A 23,696-nucleotide genomic window follows, 5' to 3' on the forward strand; every position below is an offset into this window, starting at 1 on the left:
TGCTGTGTTACTCATCTCATGCACTTTCTGCCTGTCCCAGATGCCATGGAAACTTAACAGGACAGAAGGTACTACATGCCATCACATCCTCAAGACTAGAACAATGTCAGAAGGGTAAGAATAGGATAAAAACTGCTAAGTCATTCGAAATCATAAGCTAGAGGGCCCTATTAGGGATATCTAAGCAGAAGAGAAACAAAGAGAAATGATTGCTTTGGAGTATATATACAGAGTGAAGTATAGACAGAGACCATCAGATGGGGAAGCAGTTTAAGCAGGTTTCAGCAATTTGTTGATGACCTGTAGCCAAAGTCCGGTCAAGAACAATAGATTGAAAACCAGATAGGCTACACCAGAAACATTTGAGCTAGAATTGGCAATTCTATGATGCGCCTGTAAAAGTGAGTAATACAGGTGACATGAGAATGCAATGGTGGTGTTGTACAGAGCAATGAGAAACTTAAGACTGGAGTGGGCTTACAGAAGGATACTGACTGTTAACTTGGGATACCCTCCTGAATAAAAGTGGGGAGCAAGTGTAACCTAATTGATACATGTTAATAAGAGTGCTGGGATTTATGACTCAATTCTGAACACTCTGATGTATTTCACCATCTTGTGCATTTCAGATCTAGAGCAAAGGTGACTCAGTCAGCTTAACTGGTTTGCAGTGTTTTACTTCTAGAGCACTCTTCATGACGGAGACCACAGTGCCTCTGGGTATTAAGCAAGGTATCTAAGGAAAAGCACTTGGCAGAAACAGCTTCTACTTTTTTTCTTCCCCAAGTCAAAGTCAATATTCTCACTCCCATAGTAGAGCTATAGCCCCATTTCCTTCAGAGTCCCCCGTACTCTAGATGAAACAGTTATGGGGTGAAGCTGTGTTCTTCACACCTGCTAATGATACATCACAAAGCCCACTTCACTAGCCAAATGCCATCAAATAAGTTGTCTGTCTGCGGTCCATCTCTACAACTGTAATGAATAGTTGCCACTTTTCTATGATGTAGTTTAAAGTCTACCATGTACAGCAGACACTGCTCCATGAAATGAGCAAGAGGTCTCTGAGTTTGTGCCAGGATACTGTATATGAAGATTTCCTGATTTTTATGTTAAATATCTTAAATATAGACTTGACAGTATTTGGAAGAAACTTTTAATCACATCTACTGTGAATATTTTGTAATTTATTTCATATTATAAAGCCAAACTTTATTCTTGAGACCTAAGTTCAGAGTTAAAAGAGATCTCTGTTTACAGATAACCCTTTATAATAATCCAAAGAACTGGTGCTTCCTGATTTAAGAACATATAAAGCCAATGATTAGTCAGAAGATGTCACTTCTCATAATTAGCCCTATTTTTATAATTCCCTACCTTCCTATCCAGACACATTTAAACGGGCACTGGTCGGTAGTATCTGCTGCAACGTACTGAACCTGAAAAGAACACTTATCAGGGATAAAGCTCAGTCGTCAAAATACAGGAGGAAGAGTGAAAGAGGTACTTCCTCGGTGTTCTTTCCTTTCTGCTGAGGCACATGCAGCCTTCATCTATTCTTGCAGAAGCTGTTTGTGCCCATTGTACAGCTAGCAAATATGCAAGCAGAGGAACATAATACAGTTCTAATGAAGTAAACATGGGCTAGTTTGGAATCCTGATGAAGACAAGAACAGTGCAAATGGAATGCACGTGTGACTTCCCACCTGCACCCTTAACAATGTGGATTGCATCGAGACAAATGAAAGATTCAAAGCCTGACTCCTACAGAAAACGTAGCCATAAGGACCCTCCACATTTGAGGCCAGTGCTGTCAAAAGAAAGGTTCATAGTGTTTCTAGGGGTGCTGCTTAGTAAATAGTTGAAATTCCTTCCACTTGAGACAGAAATCCCAAGTATAATGGCCTCTCCCCTCCTCCTCTATCGAGTTAATATTCCATGATATACACCAGAACTGCTAAGGGGAACACCTCTCTTCAAACATCAGAGATCAGCAAATAGTTATTTCACAGAGAATAAAAATATACCCTAGTAGTTAAAAAAACAAAAACAAAAACCAACAACCATGTGGCAGAGCCATGTCAATAAACCTGGAGTGGTGTAAACTATAAGATAGTGGCTGCGCAGAGAGAGTAATTAGCCTTTAGCATCCTCTTCCTTCAAGAATGCGTCCTCCTGTGTTAGTTCTTTTGAACAGCTCCAGCCCTGGCTGCCTTTGTTGGGCTTGGAAATTGTTCACATATGAGAGGAATTAAGCCCTCATTTAACAGAGGCACATGCCTGTCAAGACAGAGGAACAAAGACTAGTCCCTGGGGTCTGTTCAGCTCCCAGAGGCTGCCACTCATTCTGTTAGCAATGCTAACCCTTTACAGAATGTGCATAAAACCCAATAAATCATTTCATCTACTCTGCTTAATGCATAAGAGCCTGACCAGTTTTGGGAGTTTTTCTTGTACAACTTCACAGCTAGTTGGGGGCGGGGGGAAGTTCCTATTGTTTGTTTTCAAAATGTAATGAGACTTTTTTTGTAATGTGAATGTCCTAAACACTATCCACATAAGTAAAGAGGCGGTGTCTCCTCGGATTTCTTCTTTGCACAGATCTTTCCCACGTGGATGGTTAATCTTAGCTCACTCATTCTGTAAATGCCAGTGCCTCTCACAGCTGGGTTTAAGCCCAGCTACAGGAGCCATTCCTGGCAACACTAAAATGGAGAGGCCTAGAACACCACAGAATTGCCATCCTATTCAAATTCAATGCCTCACCCCTCTGGATACAAGGGCAAGACATTCTCTCAAGACAGCCTCTTTCCACTAGGAAAGTGCAACAGCCTTCTTAGAAACCCAAACAAATACCTTCCTGTACCCTGATTTCCCAGGAGGAAAAGATACTGATGTAGTGATCTTCAGAGTTGTTTCTCATCCCACCCCACTTAGGCATTTACCTGATGATAATAACGCTGTGGAGAAAGAGGACCAACCATGCTTTAAGAGTCTTCAGTTTACCTAAAGCAGTGACAGGACAGGCTGGAGTGAAATGAATATGTGTTCATAATTATTAAAATGACTACTACATTTAAAAGAAAATTGCTCATTTCACCTGACTGTGCTGCATGGAGGGAAAGTAAACATGCCAAGGGTTTGCTACAGTGGTGTTAATATTCCCAGAAAACGCTGGAGTTGCTGGGCTGCCAGCTTCAATCTTTAAGATGCCCTGAACTCAGGAGTCATAAGAACCTGTTATCACAAAGGACTGTCCCCTAAGCATCAGGGGGAGAAAAGCAGGCCTGGAGCTGATAAGTAAAACCAGATCTAGCCAGTGGATATCTGACAAAGCCCTACAATTAATGGGGACCATAAACAAACCATGGGGGCAGCATGGCAGTAGTTTCCCAAGAATCTGTTTTATTCCTATTTACTTAGGTAGCTGTCAGTTGTACAATGGGCACAAATGCCTTATGCAAAAGCAGATAAACTCTACACATGCTTCAGCAGAAAGGAAAGAATGAAGTGGTAGTACATCAGAGTCCTTCTCATTCGTGATTCTGGATCCTCCCCAGATGATTTATCCATTTTCAAATAACAAATTGTTTTCATGTTTAAACCACAATCACATCCTGCAGGCCTTGGCACAGGCTGATATCAGAATGTGGTGCAACAACAAAATTAAATAACCCTTGCAAAAATACAACAAAGTTTATTTATAAAAAATGACATTAAGGTAAACTGTCTAATAAGAAGTTAGATTTGCTTAAATAGAACATTATATGGTTCTGTTTTAGATTCATCCCTAAAGCCCTGAAATATATTAGAATTTTAGTGAGTAATTACCCTATTTACTTCAAACAAAATGGGAGGAAATCGGAAAACCGTATTAAGCGCTACCACACATCAGAAATGAAATTCTCTCATATTTTCATCATATAACCCAATAAATAAATTGTAGTTGGAAAATTCATTGGTACCAGAAGATGAAACATAACTAGCTACAAATGAAAAAATGGCCGTAAGGATTCATATCCAAGTTATCTATATAGGAAACCTACTTGCAGGAAGCATGTAGGGAAATTTCCTCTTCACTGATTGACTGACCCCACTGTCTCCTGGGTTAGACAAAGTTCCAATTGTTTAACATCCCTTTCCAAATGAAAATGCAACTGGGGGTGGTAACAACAGAGACTGAGAACTGCGCTGTACACTCTGTATGCGGCTGACGTAACACTTCAATGGGATGTGTTGTAATTTCCTGCAATTAATACCTTGGAAAGCTATGAATTTTTCCCCAAAATTGTAATATTTTACTTGTAACACTAAAATTAAGTTTGAGTCACCATTTCCATTATGGATCCCTAGTGCCAGGAATTTGTCATTAACTGCAAGATGTCTTTGCTGTCCCCTGAAAGCAGGCCTTTATAGTCCTCTTCCTAAATAAAATTTCTGAAAGACCCCACAGCCAGCATCTAGGTGGCAAGCATTGCAATCCATTGCAATGTACCATGAAGGCATCCCACAATTCCAAGCTCTTCCATGCCTTACAACAGCATTCTCCTCTGAACATGACCAATGGTATGGTCAACTTGGCAGTTGTTCTCAAGCTTTACTTGTAAGAACTCCCACACCCTCTCTTTTTACTATAAGCCCCACATCTATCCTTTCACCCAGAATCAAAGCTTCTCAGAATTTCAGGGTTATGGTTTAGAACCCTTGCTTTAAATACAAGAAAGCAGAATTATCTAAAGGACATGCAGGGGGAACAAGGCAAAGATCAAACACAGATGTGCTGAATCTGGGATGCCTTTTGTCCTGAGCACATCTTTCTTCTCTGCCTGATTCTATTTTGTCTCCATTTGGGTATTCATGTTCTCCACTGAGATGGGAATACCTTCTACAGAGAGCAGGTCAGTCACCTTCATGAATCCTCCTCTCTAGGCTTGAAAATCATAGCCTCCTGGGGCCAAGGAGAATATTCAAGTGTGGAATGAATCCATTGTCCCAGGCAAAGTTAGGAGAATTAGTCAGAAACCGGGATAGGCATCAGTTAAAAAGGGCTTTAAACCCTGGGGAAAAATTGACCTACAAATATTTGCAAGTCATTTGGAGGCTTGGTTGTTTTGAACTGGAAGTTCTGTGGAAGCAACCATCAATAACAGATGATTGTTCAATCCTAAGAGTTATAAATGACATATGATGAAGGCAGACACAAGATGCAAAGATTGACAACCGGTCTTTTCTGAAAGAGGAATAACTACATTAGCCAGACAATGCTGTGCTCTGTTCTAGTCTCTTTTGAGACTTATTTTTATGTAACCTTGTAAGAGCTTGCTGTGTTTGCATTATTGTATTCTGGGTTTCTGTTCATGTAATGTTATACTACAAACATTATCCTAAATCACTAAAAACTACTTCAGTGTCATTTTTAATAGTCAATAACAGACTACCACATGAATAGACAATAAATTTTGACTTAATACAAAAGATCTTTCACTGTACATTTAAATTTTTAACTTTTTAAATTATAAAAGCACTTAGAAAAAAGTTAATGCTAAACTTAAAAAAAGGGATAGCTTAATTTTAAGTCTACTATTCAAACACATTTGCCTTAATGACTCTGTATAGAGAGGACATCACAAATCAGGGTCCCTAGTAAGGGATTCATCTCATTGGGAAGAAACAATGTCATCAATATGAATGTCAAGTCTGAGTCACAGAGTTCAGATTTCCTACTCTATAGATTACCAGGATCTGAACTCTCTCCTGCAAGAGATCATCTAGGGCTTAGGAGTTCCAAGGTTATCCCCCATCCTAAAACGGGATCTATGTGAGTCCTTTCGAAACCCAGTGAATCTAACAATTCAATCAGAATTAAGTCAGAAAAATCTCTTCAGAAACACAGCTGTGGTGTGGATCCTGAGCTCAGGAGTGTTGGTTTCTACCCTGACACTGCAGCTAGTCAGCATGGAGCTGGAATTTCTAAAGTGGTAAAGAACATGCAGGTTCCATACTATGGTGCAGAGCTGAGCAATCTGATCCTCTGAAGGCTAACCTGTAGAACCTAGTAACCCATCCTACTGGACTGTTGCCACGCACAAATCCCACGTCAGCAAATGGCATCTTCACACTACCTTGCCTTCCATAACAGACAGGCACACACAGAACACACAAATAATTCAATGGAATACTATACATTTTCCCCTTTTCTCAAGCCACCATTAATCATCACAAAATAAGGGGATTTTTTTTTGTTCCTGGGCACTGGTGCCCTGATACCTGCCATTACACTCGTCTATTCTTTCAAGTCCCAGATCCCAGCCTATAAACTGTTAGAAGCTTATTGTCTGCAGTAAAGTGCAAGTCAGGAGAAGGAAGGGCTGACACACTCAGGATGAAAAAGAAGACATCCTTCCTTAACAAATACCTTCACTGTCAGCTAGAGGGATCTGCCCTCTCTTGGAAGTTCCCAGTTTCCAATTACCTCCTCTGGCTCCACTCAAGTATGTTAATCTCAAAGTGCCCTATATCTATCTGATTCTTCAACAGTTAAAAACAACTTCTGCCAAATCCAGTTTCAGAAACACCAAAATAGTGGTAATAGTATATAAGAAATGTTTTGTTCATTTGAGACACTTTTCTGAAGTAACTACCATTTAAAAAAAAAAAAAAGACATCAGTTTTAAACTCTTCTCCCCTAAAATAAATTCATACATACATATCAATAAATATATAAAGAAGATTTATACATATGCATATACGAGGGGACGCATGCATGAGGCAATTCCAACATAGAATGCCTGGCCTGTTCTCCACCAGCCTTTACAGCAGCAGTCAGGCCAGCCTATTGCCAGCCTCCCACACCACACTAATCTCAGCTACTGAAGGCAGACATGCTTAGAGAAAGTCCTTTTACTGAAATACACAGAGAACAAAAGTCAAGCCTGTCACCTGACTGAATATGGACTCTACCCTCATTCTGATTTGGAACTATTACAGTTTCCTCCTTGAAGGATGCAGTTTTACATTTTCCTAATGGACAGGGTGGTGGGAGAAATGGATGCAGCATCTGGCAGGAGACATTACACATTTTGTATCATTTATTTTCTTTTACTTTGAATAGGTAAAAATATTGGACTCTGACCCTAATAACTTTGAGTGGGAATTACTATATGTGAATTAAAAATGGTTATGTCAGGACATCCCTCAGCATTCAGAAGATATTCCCTTGTGCTCTATCAAGTGCCACATAGTATATCAATTTTTATTCCCATCTCTCAAGCCTGGTATGCATACTGTTTAACTTCTTAAATTCTAAGTGTAGACATAACTCACAAGAGCCAGGCAAGTGCTTGACTTATGGGCGATGGCACAAGCAAGATTTACATCAACAACTTTGTTAGACAAAGTCTTCTGTGTTAGTGCAGCCACACTGCACAACTTCATCTGTGTTTAAAAAGCTATAAAATAAATTGGAAAGGTTTGTTCACTGTCCTTCTAATTTCTCAAGCACCATCGATCTAATATCAAGGCCTGTTTTTAGCATGAGAGCAAGGAATTGGACCCTGGTTTCCCAGAATAAAATGCCCCACTCCCTTCTGCACCATCTTCAAGCAGCACTGTCTAATTCTTACCTGACCATCCCTACATGCCTGAAAATCCTTACTCCCTGACAATGGAAACAGCTCTCCTTTGGCAGCTAGAGGAAATAGTTGCTTCTTCTTTGCCTGTGGTTATTATGGAGATAATAATTGATTACAGCATTGCACAATGAATATCTTCTAACCACATCACCAATTTGTGGGTTCTGAACATACATGTGTGTATCTACATAGACTCACACATGTGCACTTACAAAATATGTGCCCATCTGCTTCCCCTTAGGATCTCTGAAATTATTTCTGTACCCTATCACCCAGGAGAAGTACTAATGATAGTGTGGCCGCCAAGACTAGGCATGGGCTTACTTGGGGCCTTTTACAATTATCTCTAAGCTCAAAACTACTGTAAGGTACCATTATCACCCATTTTTAGGGATTAAGAAACGAGGGCTCAGAGATCTAAAGCAACTTGTCTGGAAGCTAGTAAATGGTGAAAAAGACTACAAAGCTAATCACTGACTGGACTGGAATCTGTATCCTGATTCATTCATCTCCAACACCTGTGCTCTACCAACATCTACTATCCTAAGCATGAGTTCAGATTGCTTGGTTTATATACAGGAATCTAGTTTCCAGTGTCCCTAGATTCATACATTCCTTATGGAAGTTAAAATGTAGTCAGTTTTGCAATTTTAAAACGCTTTAAGAAAACAGCAGGTTATGAGTTGGGGGGTGAGGTGCAGTACAGTTGTTAAAGTTCTTGCCTAGCATAAACAAAGCCCTGGGTTGATCTGCAGAACCAAACAAGCAAGTCATGGTGACATATACCTATATTCCCAGCACTCGGGATTATAGTAAGAGGATCAGAGCTTCACTGTCATCCTCAACTATACTGAGAGTTCTAGGGCATCCTGGGTGAGACCCCCACTTCACAATGAATTAATTAAACAAATGGAAATTTGGATGAGTATATGTGTGACTTTAGTATTGTAGTGTACAAGCATATGTGACTACAGCTGCATGTACATGTATATGAAGGCCAGAGGAGGCTTTGTGACTTACTCTGTTAAGACAGGGTCTCTCACTGAACCTGGAACTTAGCTGGTGACCAGCAAAGTTCCCAAAACTACTCCAGTCTCCACCACTTACAAAGCAAGGTTTCAGTCATGAATGTGACCACACCCAGCTTTTAATGTAAGTGCTAGAATTCAAACTCAGATCTTTATGCTTGTTCAGCAAGTACTGTTACCTGCTAAGCCATTTACCACCCAATAAGAATGTCAGGGTAGGGGATAGTTCATGTTGTTGGTTAAAAAATACTGTTTAGAATAATAATAAAAGCCATGTGATCTCTGAAAATTTAGTTTCAAAGTGTTTTGTCTCTTTTTATAAGACCATATTTCATTTTTAAATGTACTATATCTCCTAAAAACATACATCTGATATCATCATTTTCTTGTGCACCCTATATACCCCTACAGAAATAAAAAGTCAAACTATTGGAAATACTAGCCACAGTTATCTGCTTCAGATACAGTCTGTTTAAAGTTTCTAGGAAGTTAAGTGTCTGTGACCAAAGATGAAAGTATATTTTAATTAGTCATTTAGTTTTTAGGCTGTATCTCAACTCTCTGAACTAAAGTATGAATGACTAAATTGATGGATGGATGGGTGGGTGGATGGATGGATGGATGGATGGATCGATTGATCAATGGATTGACAGATGAATCGATGGATTGATGGATCAATGGATGGATGGGTGAGTGGATAGACAGATAGATGAGTGGAAGGGTAAGTGGATAGGAGAGTGGATAGATGGTTGGATAGATAGATGGACAGACAGCCAGTCTTAACAACCTAGAATTAACATCTAGGTATGTAATCTATATCATCATGTAAAGGTCAACGTTTCTCAATTCTTATTACCCACTACAATTATATACAAATAAACTTTTAGCTCTGCCCATACTAGGACTATAGCCTAACTAAGTAAATAATTACATCAGAATACTTCGCATGGGTATTATATGCCAGTACTTTTTAAAGTCTTCCACGTAATAACAAGGTAGAAACAATGTTGAGGATCAAAAACATGCAACTTTGTCAAGCAATGCTCATTTTCATTAACCAAAAAATGTTTAAAAAAGGTTTTTAACATGAAGAAAGGTTATTGACCCTCGGGATAGACACAAACTACTTTAAAGTCTCCAGAAAGTTATACAGACTAGAAAGTTTATAGGCAAATACCAAAAGAATTCTCAACCTTAAATATATCTCAAACTATGTTACAAAAGGTTCCAGTCCATTCTTTTTACCTCTTAGTTGAAGTAAACTGAGTCCATGGCAATTGCTCAACTTTTTCCATTTACTAATAAAGAATGTTTACTATCCTGATACGCTCATGCACATCGATACTCCAGCAGTCACGAGGTGGAGGCAGGCTGAGTGAGTACTTAGAATTCTAATGTAAGAGTGATCCGGGTCTTTTATTTTACAGACCAGTAAAATGTAATGAATGAATGAGCATAGACCTACATGTAGTTCATAGCATTTATCAAATAAAACTACTAGAAAAGGAAGCAGGTAACAGCTATGATGACTATTACTCCCCAAAAAGAAGGACATTTTCAATTTCTAAAAGGTGAAATGTAAGGAGTGTTGCTTTAAAGTTTGGCTCTGTGATCAACTTGTGTAGCCATCTCCTTCCCTGGTAGTGAGTGAGGAGCTTGAGGCAGCCTAGGTTATGCAGTGGAGGATGGCATATACCATCTCTTCCTGTAGTGCTTTCTCTAGAATTTCCTCAACTCCATCAACAACAGCTTTCAGATTGATCCAAATGCAGGTGCCCAACCACTATTTGCTTAAACTATTGTTACTAAAGTTGTTTTTCTCTCTCAAATATGTTTATTTCGTTAAAAAAAATTTTGTCACTGTCTACAAAACAAAACAAAAATGGCTCATCAGTAGAAAATTACCAGAACCTTGCAAAATCATGGGTTTGAAACGAGCTACCTGCAGGGCTACATTAGGGCTGCTCCCAGAAGACATAGGTTATTAAAAGAAAACTCAGTGCCAGGCATGAGATATCTCCTTAGGAGTTATTAGTCAGGACAGGTCTCCAGGCACCCAAAACAACACAGCCTATCATTCTTGGTTGCCTGTCATAACTAAACAGTGGGGCCCTGGTGCTGAAGACAGTACACTGCTTAGTCACAGAGGGCAGAGAAATATATATTGAAATGAGCAGAAAACTATGTCCCTGCTGGCTAGCTTCCATAGTTCCACTGTGCAGACTTTCAGAAAAGCCACCAATGATCTGACCTAGCACTGGACCCTGCATGCTACAGTACTGATCTGCCAGGCAAGATGTATTGACAGATAAATGGCAGCATGACTGTTATGGGGTAATAAACTTCTTTTTGATTGGTTCTGAGGCTGTTATTATAAACCTGGTCAAAAGTCCTTGACAAGGAAGGTCACTGGACCTAGTGAGAGAGTGTAGTGTTCTTTTGGTATGTTGGTCATGTTGTCAATATGCCTTCTAAGTATTTATTTATATCCATATAATTTTGTTGCTCTCAACAGTGATCAGAGAAGCTTCTTTTTACAGTGGGAAGTCTCTCATAATTGGTCAAAGTATTGAATATTGGGAACCGAGTCTTCAGATTGAACAAAGTATTATTTTTTTAAAAAGGAAAAGTAAGTATTTATCATGGAAGAAAGTAAATAAGTAAATAACCTGAGGCAACATGTGGTGGTCCATGTTCTTAATGGTAGCACTTGGAAGCTGAGTCAGAAGAATCACTCTAAGTTCAAGGCCATTGTGGGCAATGTAGTGAGATGTTATCTCAAAAAGAAGAGAGTGATGAAATACTGTACATATTCCATTATCGACATATTAGAAACCCCTTTCTCTGACACACACAAATGAAAGAGAGGCAGGGGGAGGGAGGAATGAGACTCACTAAAGACCTATACAAAACTGAACCTTCAGTGCAAAGAGGACCGAGAAACCAACAGAGTTATTTTCTCTTTATAACACTGAGTCACTGCCATGTGATGTCACCTGCTGATGCCACCAGGATCATCTTACCCACTGGGCAGCTTCATGCCCTGCCTAGAAGAGAAAACTTTCTACCACTTTAATCCCAAACAAGGAACAGACCTCCAACTTCCATGAATTTTCTGAATCTCTGATTTAGGAAGCTGGGGATAGGATCTGAGAAATGAACAGGTCAGAGAAGCTGGGGGACTGTAGAGAGTACCAGGGTAGAAGAGGGGAGGTTCACACACAGGAAAGCCACAGACTTACAATCTCCAGTTTCCCTTTGCCTAGCATCTCTGCACACAGCCATGCTAGGAAAGCTGGGAGCTAGAGGACTGAGGCTTCAGAGCATCATATGGGATCTTGTCTACACGTTTCTTATTTCTAGACCCATTCCAAACTAAGCAATCTAGAGTGATTAATGTGTAGTTTTAAACCACAGTAAGGGTTTGACATTTTAGCTTTTATGGCCCTTGCAATTCATAAATTACAGCAGCTTTACCTATTCTTTATAATCTAGAAACTTCATTATTAAAATGTTTGAAGCAGGCTATACAGCATCTATCATTACTTTAAAAGTTAATTATATTATAGAAAAGAAATAATTAGATTTGCATTTTTATCTTGGTTTTAAACTTCGAAAGAAGATCACCACAGCTTGCCTGTGGGCAACTGAAAACAGCATGCAGCAGAGAAATAGAGAGGAGAGAGGGTCTGTTTTTCTTGGCTAATTCATGATTGAAGATAGAATTACAAGATATTTTAAGGGCTTGCTGAAGCTGGGGGCTAATCCTAGACTTGTAAGCTTTGTTTATTTCATTGCATGGCAAGAGACTACCAGACACATGTACAATGCCAATAGAAGTATCAAATTGCTTTCGATGGATTTATTTGCTTCTTTCTGAGGCTTTTGGAAGGATATCCATTACCTGATCAATACCACACAGAACCAGACTATTTGCTAGAGCCAAAACAGGAGCAGTGTAATTGCCTTTTGTTTCTCAACCCTAAATACAGTTAGAAAAGAGATACAACCTAAGCTGGTCTGAGAGTGAACGCCAGCTCTTGACTGTGCTCTGCTCTAGCCATCTTGGAAAGACAATAAATGGAAGGTCCAGCTCTTAAAATTAGAGGTCAATTAGATATTTAACGATGAAGCATATCTTCAAATATATATCTATTATTTTATGCTAGCAAAAAATTAATTAACCAGGTCAAGCAGGCCATGAAGGCTAATGTACAAAGTAATTATTTCTGATCTTTAGACAACTACTTCACATAAAAAGGTAGTCCTTTATTCTGCTCAGCAGATACCTGAAATGTCTGTAGTTAATCATTCTGAAGGAAGCCACGGGCAAAGCTTATCTGAAAAACAGGGCCCATCTCAAGCCATTCTGTTTGATTGCTTAAGGTGATTATTTTCTTGTTTGAAATATTTGTGTATCTCTATATCACATGGCAGGAAGGAGAACATACAGTTATTAGTGTTCTACCACACAAGTCATGCAGACACACATGGCATATGCCAACAGCATATAAAGACATATCATAACCAAAATAGAAAAATACTACATATGAAGATATTCATATGCTCTTAAGAGGTAAATCTTCCATTAAGCAAAATTGAAAAACAATTTTGGGGAAAGGTTAATAAACAACATGTTCTACAGCAGAACATGCTGTAATATAATATATAGTCTATATAAATATAATATCTTATCTAATCTAATCTATATAAAAGAACAAGATCTAGATTTATAAAATATTTTCATCTAATATAGCCTTATCTTGACTAGTTGATTAAAATACTATAACAACTATTAAATACATTTTTTGAATTGGGTTCTGTATGTCAGTTCACATATCTCATGAATCAAATGCTTCAGAACACTGGCTGAGATACTACAGTGCAGATGGGAGAGAAAGTCAGTTGAAATGACTGAAGCCATTATCTTCCTTTGGAATTACAGCATTAAGAAGCAACTTTGCTGAGTAGAGACACCCACATTCTAACACCTCTTTATTTTAAATCTTTACATCCCATGGTTTTGCTGTCCAGGAATATCAACCATGCCTGACGTTTCTTGTGTTACACAGAGGAGATCCACTTAATATGGAACCACCTTGAGGAGCCATCATTTTCTAAAGCACAAACAGGGATTTGAGTTCAACAGGCAAACAGCATCTGCTAATATTAAACAATGTTAATATTCATTTTAATCATGATCCTGTTTTTTAAAGGTAAGCATTAGTTCATCCAAACCATTTTTTAAAAAAAAATCACAAAATCACTAATCATATTTTTTTCAATTTCACTTACACAGTCTTAGAGATCCTCTTGAAAAATGTAGTTAGGATCCACCAAGGCAAAACTATGTAAAAAAAAATGTTCAAAGAGGAAAAAATATAAAGGAAAAATTCTCTCAACTGCACAGATAGGTTCTGAATGATTGCGCATAAAATTCTCATCAGGACCCTTACAATACCATCTCAGTCACATCTCTTCCTAATTCTAATGAAAGATCATGGTTTTCATTCTGGGCAAATCATTGAGGTTTTCATTTGTTGCTCTTATAATAGATCCAGATGTGTTTGTATGCAGTTGTTAAGAGAGTTTAGACATTTTCTCCTTTCTTCTAAAGCTTGTCAATTGAAAACAAATCAGCACAGTGAACTAGAGTAAGGTCTTGACTGTAGCTACTTAATAACAGATAGCTGATAGTGAAGGCAATTCCTGTTGAACTCGTGTGCTAGCAGGTTCCAGGACGCAAGATGTGAGGAGGGTACAAGTGTTAGACTTTTTCAAATTGTCTTTGCAGTCATTGGGACCTTTAAGAAAAGTGTTAATCTGGTCTCCAATAACAAAGCTAGGGAGGCAGACTAGGTTCTCTGGGTTCAAGGCCAATCTGGTCTACATATTGAGACCTTGTCTCAGAAAAAATAAAGTTAAAAGGCTAGATTTAATTTTTAATCATCTAGTTTGTTTGTTCTGTTTCAAATGGAAGAATTTTTCTTTGAGTTAAAAAAAAAAAAAAAAAGAATTGCTGGGCGATGTTGGCACACGCCTTTAGTCCCAGCACTTGGGAGGCAGAGGCAGGAGGATTTCTGAGTCTGAGGCCAGCCTGGTCTACAGAGTAAGTTCCAGGACAGCCAGAGCTACACAGAGAAACCCTATCTCGGAATTAAAAAAAAAAAAAAAGGAATTGTTGAAACAGGCTTTAATCTCACATTTTCCCCCTAAAAGTTAATTGAAATTAACCCAACTATAATCTTTCTTATAATTTAGACTATGTTTATGGATGGTGAGGAAATATCTTTAAAAATAAAGCTAACTTGTATACTCTCCCAAAGAACTGATTAAAAGATTAAATATCAAAATTATGTAAAAGTCAGAGATAAATAAGTTTAGTGCAAGGAGTGTTTTCAGCATTTGAAAATGCTTAGAGAGAACGATCTCCCCTGATAAGTGCTGACAAGATGGGTCAGGACCCGAGGACAGAAGGAACAGCAAGCATAAGCCTAACCGCTCTCTCACTATAAAAAGCACAGAATATTGTTAGAAAGAAACTTAAATCCCTAAAACCAACCTAACAATGACATTGTACAGTTCTGCTGTTTTATAACTTGGATTTCTGAGTTCAAGTGCTGATTAGCTAAATTAAAAAAAAATAGATAAACAATGAAAAATGTGCCCAATAATTAGGCAGTTAAAATTCTATTAGGAAACCTGAAAAATGAGAAGCTTGTCTTTCTCTGTCAATGTCTCTTTGTCTGTCTCTGTTTATCTGTGTCTCTGTGTCTGTCTGTGTCTTTGTCTCTCTCTGTGTTTGTCTCTGTCTCTCCTCTTCTCTTCTCTTCCTCTCTCTCTCTCTCTCTCTCTCTCTCTCTCTCTCTCTCTCTCTCTCTCTCTGTGTGTGTATTTGCTCACATATGCATGTGCCAGAGTGTACCCATGGGGAAGGCTGTATAGCATGTATGTACATACCTGTGGAGGCCAGAAGTCAACCTTGCATTCTAACTGTGCCATCTGTCTTATTTTATTAAAACAAAGACTCTCATCATCTTGGAGCTTACCACTGAGGCTAGTCTGGTTAGCCAGCAGGCCCCAGGAATGCCTCTATCTCTGCTTCCCCAGTACTCAGTTCTGGGGTGGAACTCAGTCCTTAATGCTATGTGGAAAGCAAGCATTTTACCAACTGAGCAATCTCTCAAGGCCCTTCCCTATTTTCTCAAACTGAATATTTGTTAGTATTTTAAGATTGTGTTCCACAGTTACTTAAAACACATCAATTTCATGTTACAATGATAAAATCATATTTAATCAGTAACTATAATATTTCATAAAATACTAAGAACTAACTGCTATGTATTTGAGGTTTTCAGTAGCAGGGGAAGGAATCAATCAAGACTGTCAGTTGACATAAATAACATTGAGCAGACTATATTAGAAATATAGTCTAAACACATACTCTTATAAATAGTATAAACACATACTCTTATTAGAGTGTCCACATAGAGAACTAACTAATCATGTTATTTAACACCCCGAGTTCTTGGAAAAGGAGCCAAAGAAACGTGTAAGAAACCACAGACTAAAAATCTTAACCCCAGGAGAAGGAAATACACTTGGAAACTTTAATAAGGGCAGACAAGTGGACACCTGGATAGCTATGTAATTAAGGACCTCAGCATGAGACATGAAAGAGATATCAGAAAGAGAAATTATTCCCAGATTTAATTGTAAAGTCTGACCATCAAAAATGCAAAAGACATTCCATCTTGATTTCAAAATGTAGGTTTGAATACAAAATCAGAACACAACCAGAAAACACATTCCAGCTCAATCCTCCCAGTGAAGTTGCTGAAACAAAAAGCTAAATTGAGGAGAGTTACCTCTTCAGACACTGTTGGAATTGTCAATGTAGTCACAGTGCCCAGCACAGTAAGAAAGGTTAACAAAATGAAGCAAAGATCTAAGTTAAAAATCACTGGCATTCTTCAATATGGTAGAGCATCAGAAGAAGCTATTAGTTTATGCTTTTGGAAGTGCAAAAAGGCAGGGCATCAACCTCAAGAAAAGCACTCATAACACTCAGGAGATGCTGGTTCAGCTGTGGTGGTCTAGATCTCAACAGGTTAGAAAATATCCACAACAAACACGAAAAAGATTTCTGTTGCTGGCTAAGCATAGCTCTGGGACCAGTGTTCTGAAGGTTAATATAGACAACCAGTGCTTTATTCTGGCACTTCTAGAATTCATACTTAGTTTTCTATTCAGAAATAAAAGCCATTCTCCCTATCTATCTGAAACAGCTGTTGTTTGAGTTAATCAAGTGTTTCAAGGAACAACATAAATCAGACTGTCACCTTCCCTTTGTAAACCTGTAACGAACTGCACATTTTTAAACTGCTGCTAGGAAAATTAATAAGTAAATAAATAAACAATGGCTTCTCTAAAGTAGGTTACAATTATTCAGAGCCATTTTCTTTGCTGTCTTAATTGCAAGCTTCTTGAAGACAGGCCACTGTTCACTGACTGCTCTGTCTGCTTTCCCCTGTATCCAGATATAGTGCAGTTAGTACTTGCTAAGAAAGAAATTAATTATTAACAGGCTTTTCTCAGACTCTTCTCAGAATTGACCCAACCAGTCCTTCCTAACAAGTAAATAAAAGTAATCATCTTTCTGCAGCCCTATTACATAAGAAAACACAAAGTAGAAAGTGGCTTTTAGCAGTAAAAACAGCATCTGTACGCTGCCTTGGAAACCAAGAGGTTTCAGCCTGGTGGCATCAGGGTAAATAGAAAAAGGCAAGATTGAGGAGGGTGAGCATGTGTACTCTGATCACACATCACACAGAAAAGGATGCTGTGACCACCACCTTTCGACTGGCTGTCCTTTCGAACAACTGTGTACAACATCGTCCTTGAATAACAGCCACATTGCTACTGTTGATAAGATGGTCATTTGCAACACTTTAAGTTTCATTTTGAAAGAGGAGTACATCTACAGATAGTCAGATGAGAGTAATAAAACACACTGACCTGGATCTGTTGCTGCAGGAGATTAATCTTGTGCTGCTGCTGCAGAAGTTGCTGCTGTTGTCTTGCGATCTATCAGAAATAAAGTTCCATTAGGTTAAAATGAAACGCTTGCACCTTTGCCATTACCTCTGTGTCTCTCCTGCAACTTCCTGATGCTTTACTGTACCTCAGTATGAAAGACTCTCCATGGGACCAGAGAGGGCAGGGGAAGAATCTGAGTTAGTGGGGTGCCTCTGCTTTGTCCAGAGGTGCAAATGACAGCTTTGTGTGTTAGCTGAAAGCTAGCTCCTCAATCTGCACTAACTTGCTGGAGACCACAGACTTTGGAAACTAGATTCTTGCAGAATAAAACAGAAAAATACTGACCACATTTGTCTAATGAGGATAGTCTGGCTATAAAAAGTAAAATCTGCAACTAAAAGGCTTCCTAATGTGCCACAGATCTATTTCTGTCATTCGGCCCTGGCAGACTTATAAATATTATCAAAAGAACATAAAAACATAGTAAACAGTGAAAAAAATCCTTAGCTTTTTGGATGATGCTCTGTGCTCTACAAAGCATTTGTAAGGCAGACTGTGCTGTAATTTCAATTTACCCTTTGGGGTGACGTACTTGTTCACAGTACAGGATTTGCATACAGGTGTTATATTCCCTTTCTTTGCACAGCAATCAAACTCAGCATCTCAGGAGGTTATCTGGGCTACAAAAAGAAATCCTAGCCATAAAATACAAACCCTAGCAGAGTCTTTCCCGGAGTAGGACAAAAACCTTTCCTAAAATGGTGAAGCTTGCTGCCACACTAGATGGGAGTCAGCCCTCAGCTGCTCTCTTCTCCGGCTCACGGCCCACTTTACAGGTGACTACAGCCTCAGGCTCTAAAGAGGTTTCTTCCAGAGTATGCACCGCAAAGCAGGGAGGCATGACGAGCCCAAGAGCTCCCAGGAGGACCTAGTTTCATAGTGCTTTGTGCTCAAGAACTCCTCTTTGTACCTATTTCCATAAGTCAGGATTCTAACATGAGCTACAGGAGTGAAACTGAGTGCCGATGACTCCAGTCTCCACCATGTTCATTTTCCATCTTCCTGTCACCCTCCCTCACCTAGAACAGGAAAAATACCCAATCATGTCATCCAGCATAAAAGGACAATAGTGGGAGACTTCCTGATGCTACTCCACGGTTTCTGGGATAACTGGCTCATACCGGAAGCACAATGCTGGGCTCTTTAAACGACCCCAGTTTGAGAACTTGGATTATGTTTTCCCAGAGTTTAAAGTCCTTAGGAAAACAGAATTTAATCAGGTTAGGACAGCCTGCTCTGGCTGGTTGCCACTCAAATCAGAAGTGAACCACTCACTTTGCAGCTCTAGGTATGGACGCTGGAACCTTTGAATATTTATTTCCCCTTAGCAAACTGGTGAAATACCACTAGGCATCTAATATTGATGGTCCCTCGTAAATGATAAAGTGCTGCCTAGAAATGCATCGGAAACACCACAGTGCAATTACCATCATCCACTCTACATACACGGGTTTGACACAGTGAAGTATGGTACATAAGCACCATGTGGCTCAAACTCTGAATTTTATTTGCCAATCGGTTGAGCTACATGCTCGCTTCATTGAGCATGACAACCTAGTTTTAAGTGTCATTTAATTTTCATTTTGAAATATAATTACAAAGTGTTCACTGTAAGATATCACTCGTCTGCAAATGTGTCAAGATTAATTTGTGCTAGCTTATTCACAAGTGTCAATAGTTAATTACTGTGTCATCTCTAGATGGCTAAATGACATTCTAACTTCTGATTTTTTACAGTGTTCCTTTATGTTATTTTCCATTAGGGGCTGAGTCCATATTCCTACATGTGGGCAAATACTCAAGCATATAAAATACCAGACGTCACAACTCATTAAAATCAACAGAGCATATACTGCTCTATATATCCCTGTAAAATACATTTAACTGAAAAGATAATTCCAGTAATAATGTCAGATTTCTAAAAACTGCACATTAATTCGGGTCTGTCTCATCTAGGACGTGAGAGACTATGCTATAGGATCATTGTTATATTAATGTACTCTGGGAGACAAGAAAATCATTTGTAAAAGTGGTTCATTTTCTAAAAGACATATATTTAAACTCTGATACTTTTTCTTCATTCTCATTTCTGACTAGATCAAGTCAAGTTCTTTGAGGAGCCATGTACTAGTTTGCTCAATGCCTCACCTCACACACACTATAGAGACTATATCTCACCATCCAAACCAACACTGCTTTCACATGGATGAGGGATGGGATATTAATAATTATCTTGGAAAGTCAACATAAGCCAAGCAGAGCTACGTGGGAAGGAACGAGCACTTTAAAGTTAGAGGAAAGAAAAACCACTGGGCCAGTGAGCTGCAAAATCCCAAAGTTTTCTAGAAGAGAATCCCTTCTTCTCTAGAGGGGACAGTAAGGCCCCAGTTAGCATGAGTATTCTCTGGGTGATTCTATAGATGACTATACCTAAGTAATTCAAATCACACCTTCCAAAAGTAATGCTTGTGGTCTGCATTGCTGCAGAGGGTATATTTCTTTGAAGACTCTAAATTACTAGAAGTTTCCCTCCTTTCTTTCTTTTTCCTTCCCTCCCTCCCTCACTCTTCTTTCTTTCCCTTTTCTTCTTTTGAATTTCCATGATTTTATTTTCTGAAGAAAGCCTCCAACAAATAGACCAATCAGTGTGATTGCTTGCTGAGCTTCCCCCCCACCCTCCACTTCCAGTTCCCTGGCTTCTTGCGAGCCTCACCTGCTCTTGTTGTTGGCGAGCAAGGTCCATTTGCTGCCGCTGTTTCTCGATCTGTGATGCTGCCAGCTTTTTCTGTTCATCGTGCGCTGCCAGGAGCTGCTCCCGCAAGCTGATCAGCTGGGTAATCATGGTGGAGAGTTGCCGTTCTTTTTCTGCAAGGCTCTCAGGTGTACCTAAAATGGAAACGAGAGGAAATCTCACAAGCTTGAGGAATGTCTTGCAGGAATGAGAGAAAGAGGGGCCCAGTTTAGGAGAACCTCGTAGCCAAAAGGGTGTGGGACTGTGCCTGGTAGCCCTGTAAGTGCATGTGTGCTGTGATATGGTTAGTGCCCAGAGCTGTGCTGTTACCTAGAATCTCCTTCCCGTCTAAAACCAAAACCAAAGCAGAATAACCTACCCATCTAACTCCTTTTCATGACATGCTTTGAGCAAACCAAGAAACCTGAGGTATTTAATGGTGGCTTTGGAAGGGAGAGATATTTTCTTCAGTGGTGTAGCTACAGGTAAGAAGCCCCAGCTCCTGTAATGACCCCTTACCAATGCCACTGTAAGTAATCGTAGTTAAACTCATTGGGTTACCTCAAACTAAAGAGTGAAAACAAAGACAGGAAAGCAGATGGGGTAGGGACTGGGGGACAAGTTCAGAAGAGGAAGGAGATGGGCAAGAGTGGGAAGGGGAGAGCAGATGTAAAGAGAGGTGTCATCAAATACACTATATACTGAAATGTTGTCACACACATACTATTACGTAGAACTAATATATGCTAATTAAAAACTTTTAAAAAATAAACCAAAGTTCTATACTTTTGACCAATATGCAGAAACTTTAGATATTTTAATATTCTATAACTACCCTTTCATTAGTGGCATTATCAATAGCAAGGATACGGTAGGTGCCTACCAAGCACTATTTAAGGAATTTCCTACTTGTGGTCCTTATATTATAGGCTTTCTATTGTCAAAGGTCTGTCTGAAGTTCTCCCAAAAGAATTAAAACTGCCTTAGGTAAGAAAGTATTAAGGTGTTGTTGTTGTTGTTGTTGTTGTTGTTGTTGTTTTGTACTAGGGATCAAGCTAAGGTTTCGAGATTTGTCCTCAAAGGCAACAATGTTGCTTGGGGGGTTCCTCACCCCTTTGTCATTTGTCACTCCTCAAAGGGAGAGAACAGGCTCAGAGGCTGGAAGGGCCATGCATAAGGACGTGCAGCTTAATGAAGGCAAAGACGCAGAGCACTTATGGTATGCGCTAATGGCACTGCACAGTCTTTTACGGGGAAATTGCACAGTTCTCTTAAGTAAAGGGACAGAATCCTTTTGTGAATCTAAATTAGAGCATTTTAACACAGTGTAAGATAAGGATTTCAGCCACTGTATTGGAGCCTCACTGGTTTCATTATAAAGAAGAGACCTACACGTTGAAAGCTTTTCAGGAAGATGCCGGCAGCTGTCAAAGGGGATGAAGAGTGCCGATTTTGGTGAATGTGGAAGAAAACACTCCCCGCCTTGTGAAGTCCTCCCCTTCATGCCTGCTAGGAAAGCACTGGAACAACCCAAGAAGCTAAAAATATCTTAATTATGTGTGTCCCTATTTTCTGAGTGGGCCCCCCAGGGGGAAAAAGGTGTCTTCAGAGTATGCTGGTTAACCCAGCTAGCAGAGGGTTCCTTCAAGGGAGGACAGATGTTGGCAGAAAGGCAACCCAGGAAAAAACACTTTTGGATTTTAATAACCAATTCAGGTTTAAAAAACAAAAACAAACAAGAAACAAACAAACATAAAACAGGAAAAGATCTCCCTGACTGACCTGAAAGGGTAACTATAATCAAAATTAAAAGACAAGAGTGAGGTACAAGAAAGAAGACACTGGGGAAATCAGGAATGGCTCTTGGAAATCATTATAGAAGAAAAATGGATTTTTATTTCATCAGTAGGATTTTAAGTTTGGTTAGAAGAATGAAGAAGGAGGAGGAGGAGGAGGAGGAGAAAGAGGAAGAGGAGAAGGAGAAGTGGAGGAAGAGGAGGATGAGGACGAGGATGAGGAAGAGGAAGTTGTTGAAGTTGTTCTTGATCCAGAAATATTAAATAAGAAAAATATAAATGTAGGTTGCCAAAGGAGATGCAAAAAAGTATGTTTTCATTACAATATTCAGGAATGTGAAGACAGAGGAAAACTAAGGAGCTCATTTATTTACTGATATCATTCATTTTTAATTCAGTAAGTATCTTTTGATGGAAAAAATGTGCCAGGTACTCTATCAAGTAATCATTATATGAATGTAAACTACTATTGAGAAACTGCAAGCAAATCAAGTATGTTAAGGGTGGTGACCCATGTCTGAACTCAAGTTCAAGGAAGGAAACATAGAAAAGCAACAATTTAATAAGAAGAACATGCATTAACAAGATAAAGGGTAGGAATAACGTTTGATCAAATAACTTTCCAGAAAATATGAGCCATTACCACTGCAAGGGAACTACAGATAAGGGAAGGGTTGTGAGGAGTGGATGATCAAGAGCTTTCCAGAAGGGGGAAAAATTATCTATATCTATATCTATATCTATATCTATACCTATACCTATACCTATACCTATACCTATACCTATACCTATACCTATGCCTATACCTATGCCTATATATATATATATATATATATATATATAGAGAGAGAGAGAGAGAGAGAGAGAGAGAGACTTTGGCTCTACATGTGTGTGCTGGGGTTATATGGGCTTTGATGTGTTTGTAATTAAATAATGGTGATTAAATGTGAATGACAAAAATAAAGGAAAGGGGCTAAAGAGGCAGGAAAATGTCATTCTACATCGAGCAGATTTGATGAGCTTTCTCTCTGTTCTGAGGATAATGCACCATCACTGACAGTTTAAGCAAGGAGGGAACTCTGGCTGTGGTGTGGGAAACAGGCTGGAAAGCTCTGAAATAAATAAAGAAATAAAAAGTGTGCCCCTTTTATTGCCTATGTTTTGTGTCCTGTCTTTAATCTATTATAATTTTCTTCTTACACTTCACTATATGAAGTGAGTTTGGAGGCTTGCTAAAAACTGTGTCAGCTGCCCTACCATCGTTCTTGGATAATAAAGCATTCCTCAGAGTGTTTTGGGTAAGGACCAAAGGCACACAGGTTGGATTTATGTTTATATTTTTCAGTGAAGATGAAATTTTTCCCCTCTCTAGGGTTAATGCCTTTCAACAACCTTTCATTTCTTTCTCTTT

General features: G+C 39.0%; 1 protein-coding gene across 20 annotated transcripts in view; it reads right to left on the bottom strand.

The window, feature by feature from the left end:
• Positions 1-23,696, bottom strand: part of Sox6 (SRY-box transcription factor 6) — a 586,344-nt gene that overhangs the window by 162,396 nt on the left and 400,252 nt on the right. For all 20 annotated transcript variants that reach the window (XM_076941377.1, XM_076941314.1, XM_076941365.1 and 17 more), the window contains 2 exons: positions 20,472-20,644; positions 17,678-17,746 (listed from right to left, as the gene is read on the bottom strand). In XM_076941377.1, the coding sequence (XP_076797492.1) occupies positions 17,678-17,746; positions 20,472-20,644 (242 nt within the window). The remainder of the gene's footprint in view (positions 1-17,677; positions 17,747-20,471; positions 20,645-23,696) is intronic.

This window comes from Arvicanthis niloticus, chromosome 1 (assembly GCF_011762505.2).
Source record: "Arvicanthis niloticus isolate mArvNil1 chromosome 1, mArvNil1.pat.X, whole genome shotgun sequence".
NCBI lineage: Eukaryota > Metazoa > Chordata > Mammalia > Rodentia > Muridae > Arvicanthis > Arvicanthis niloticus.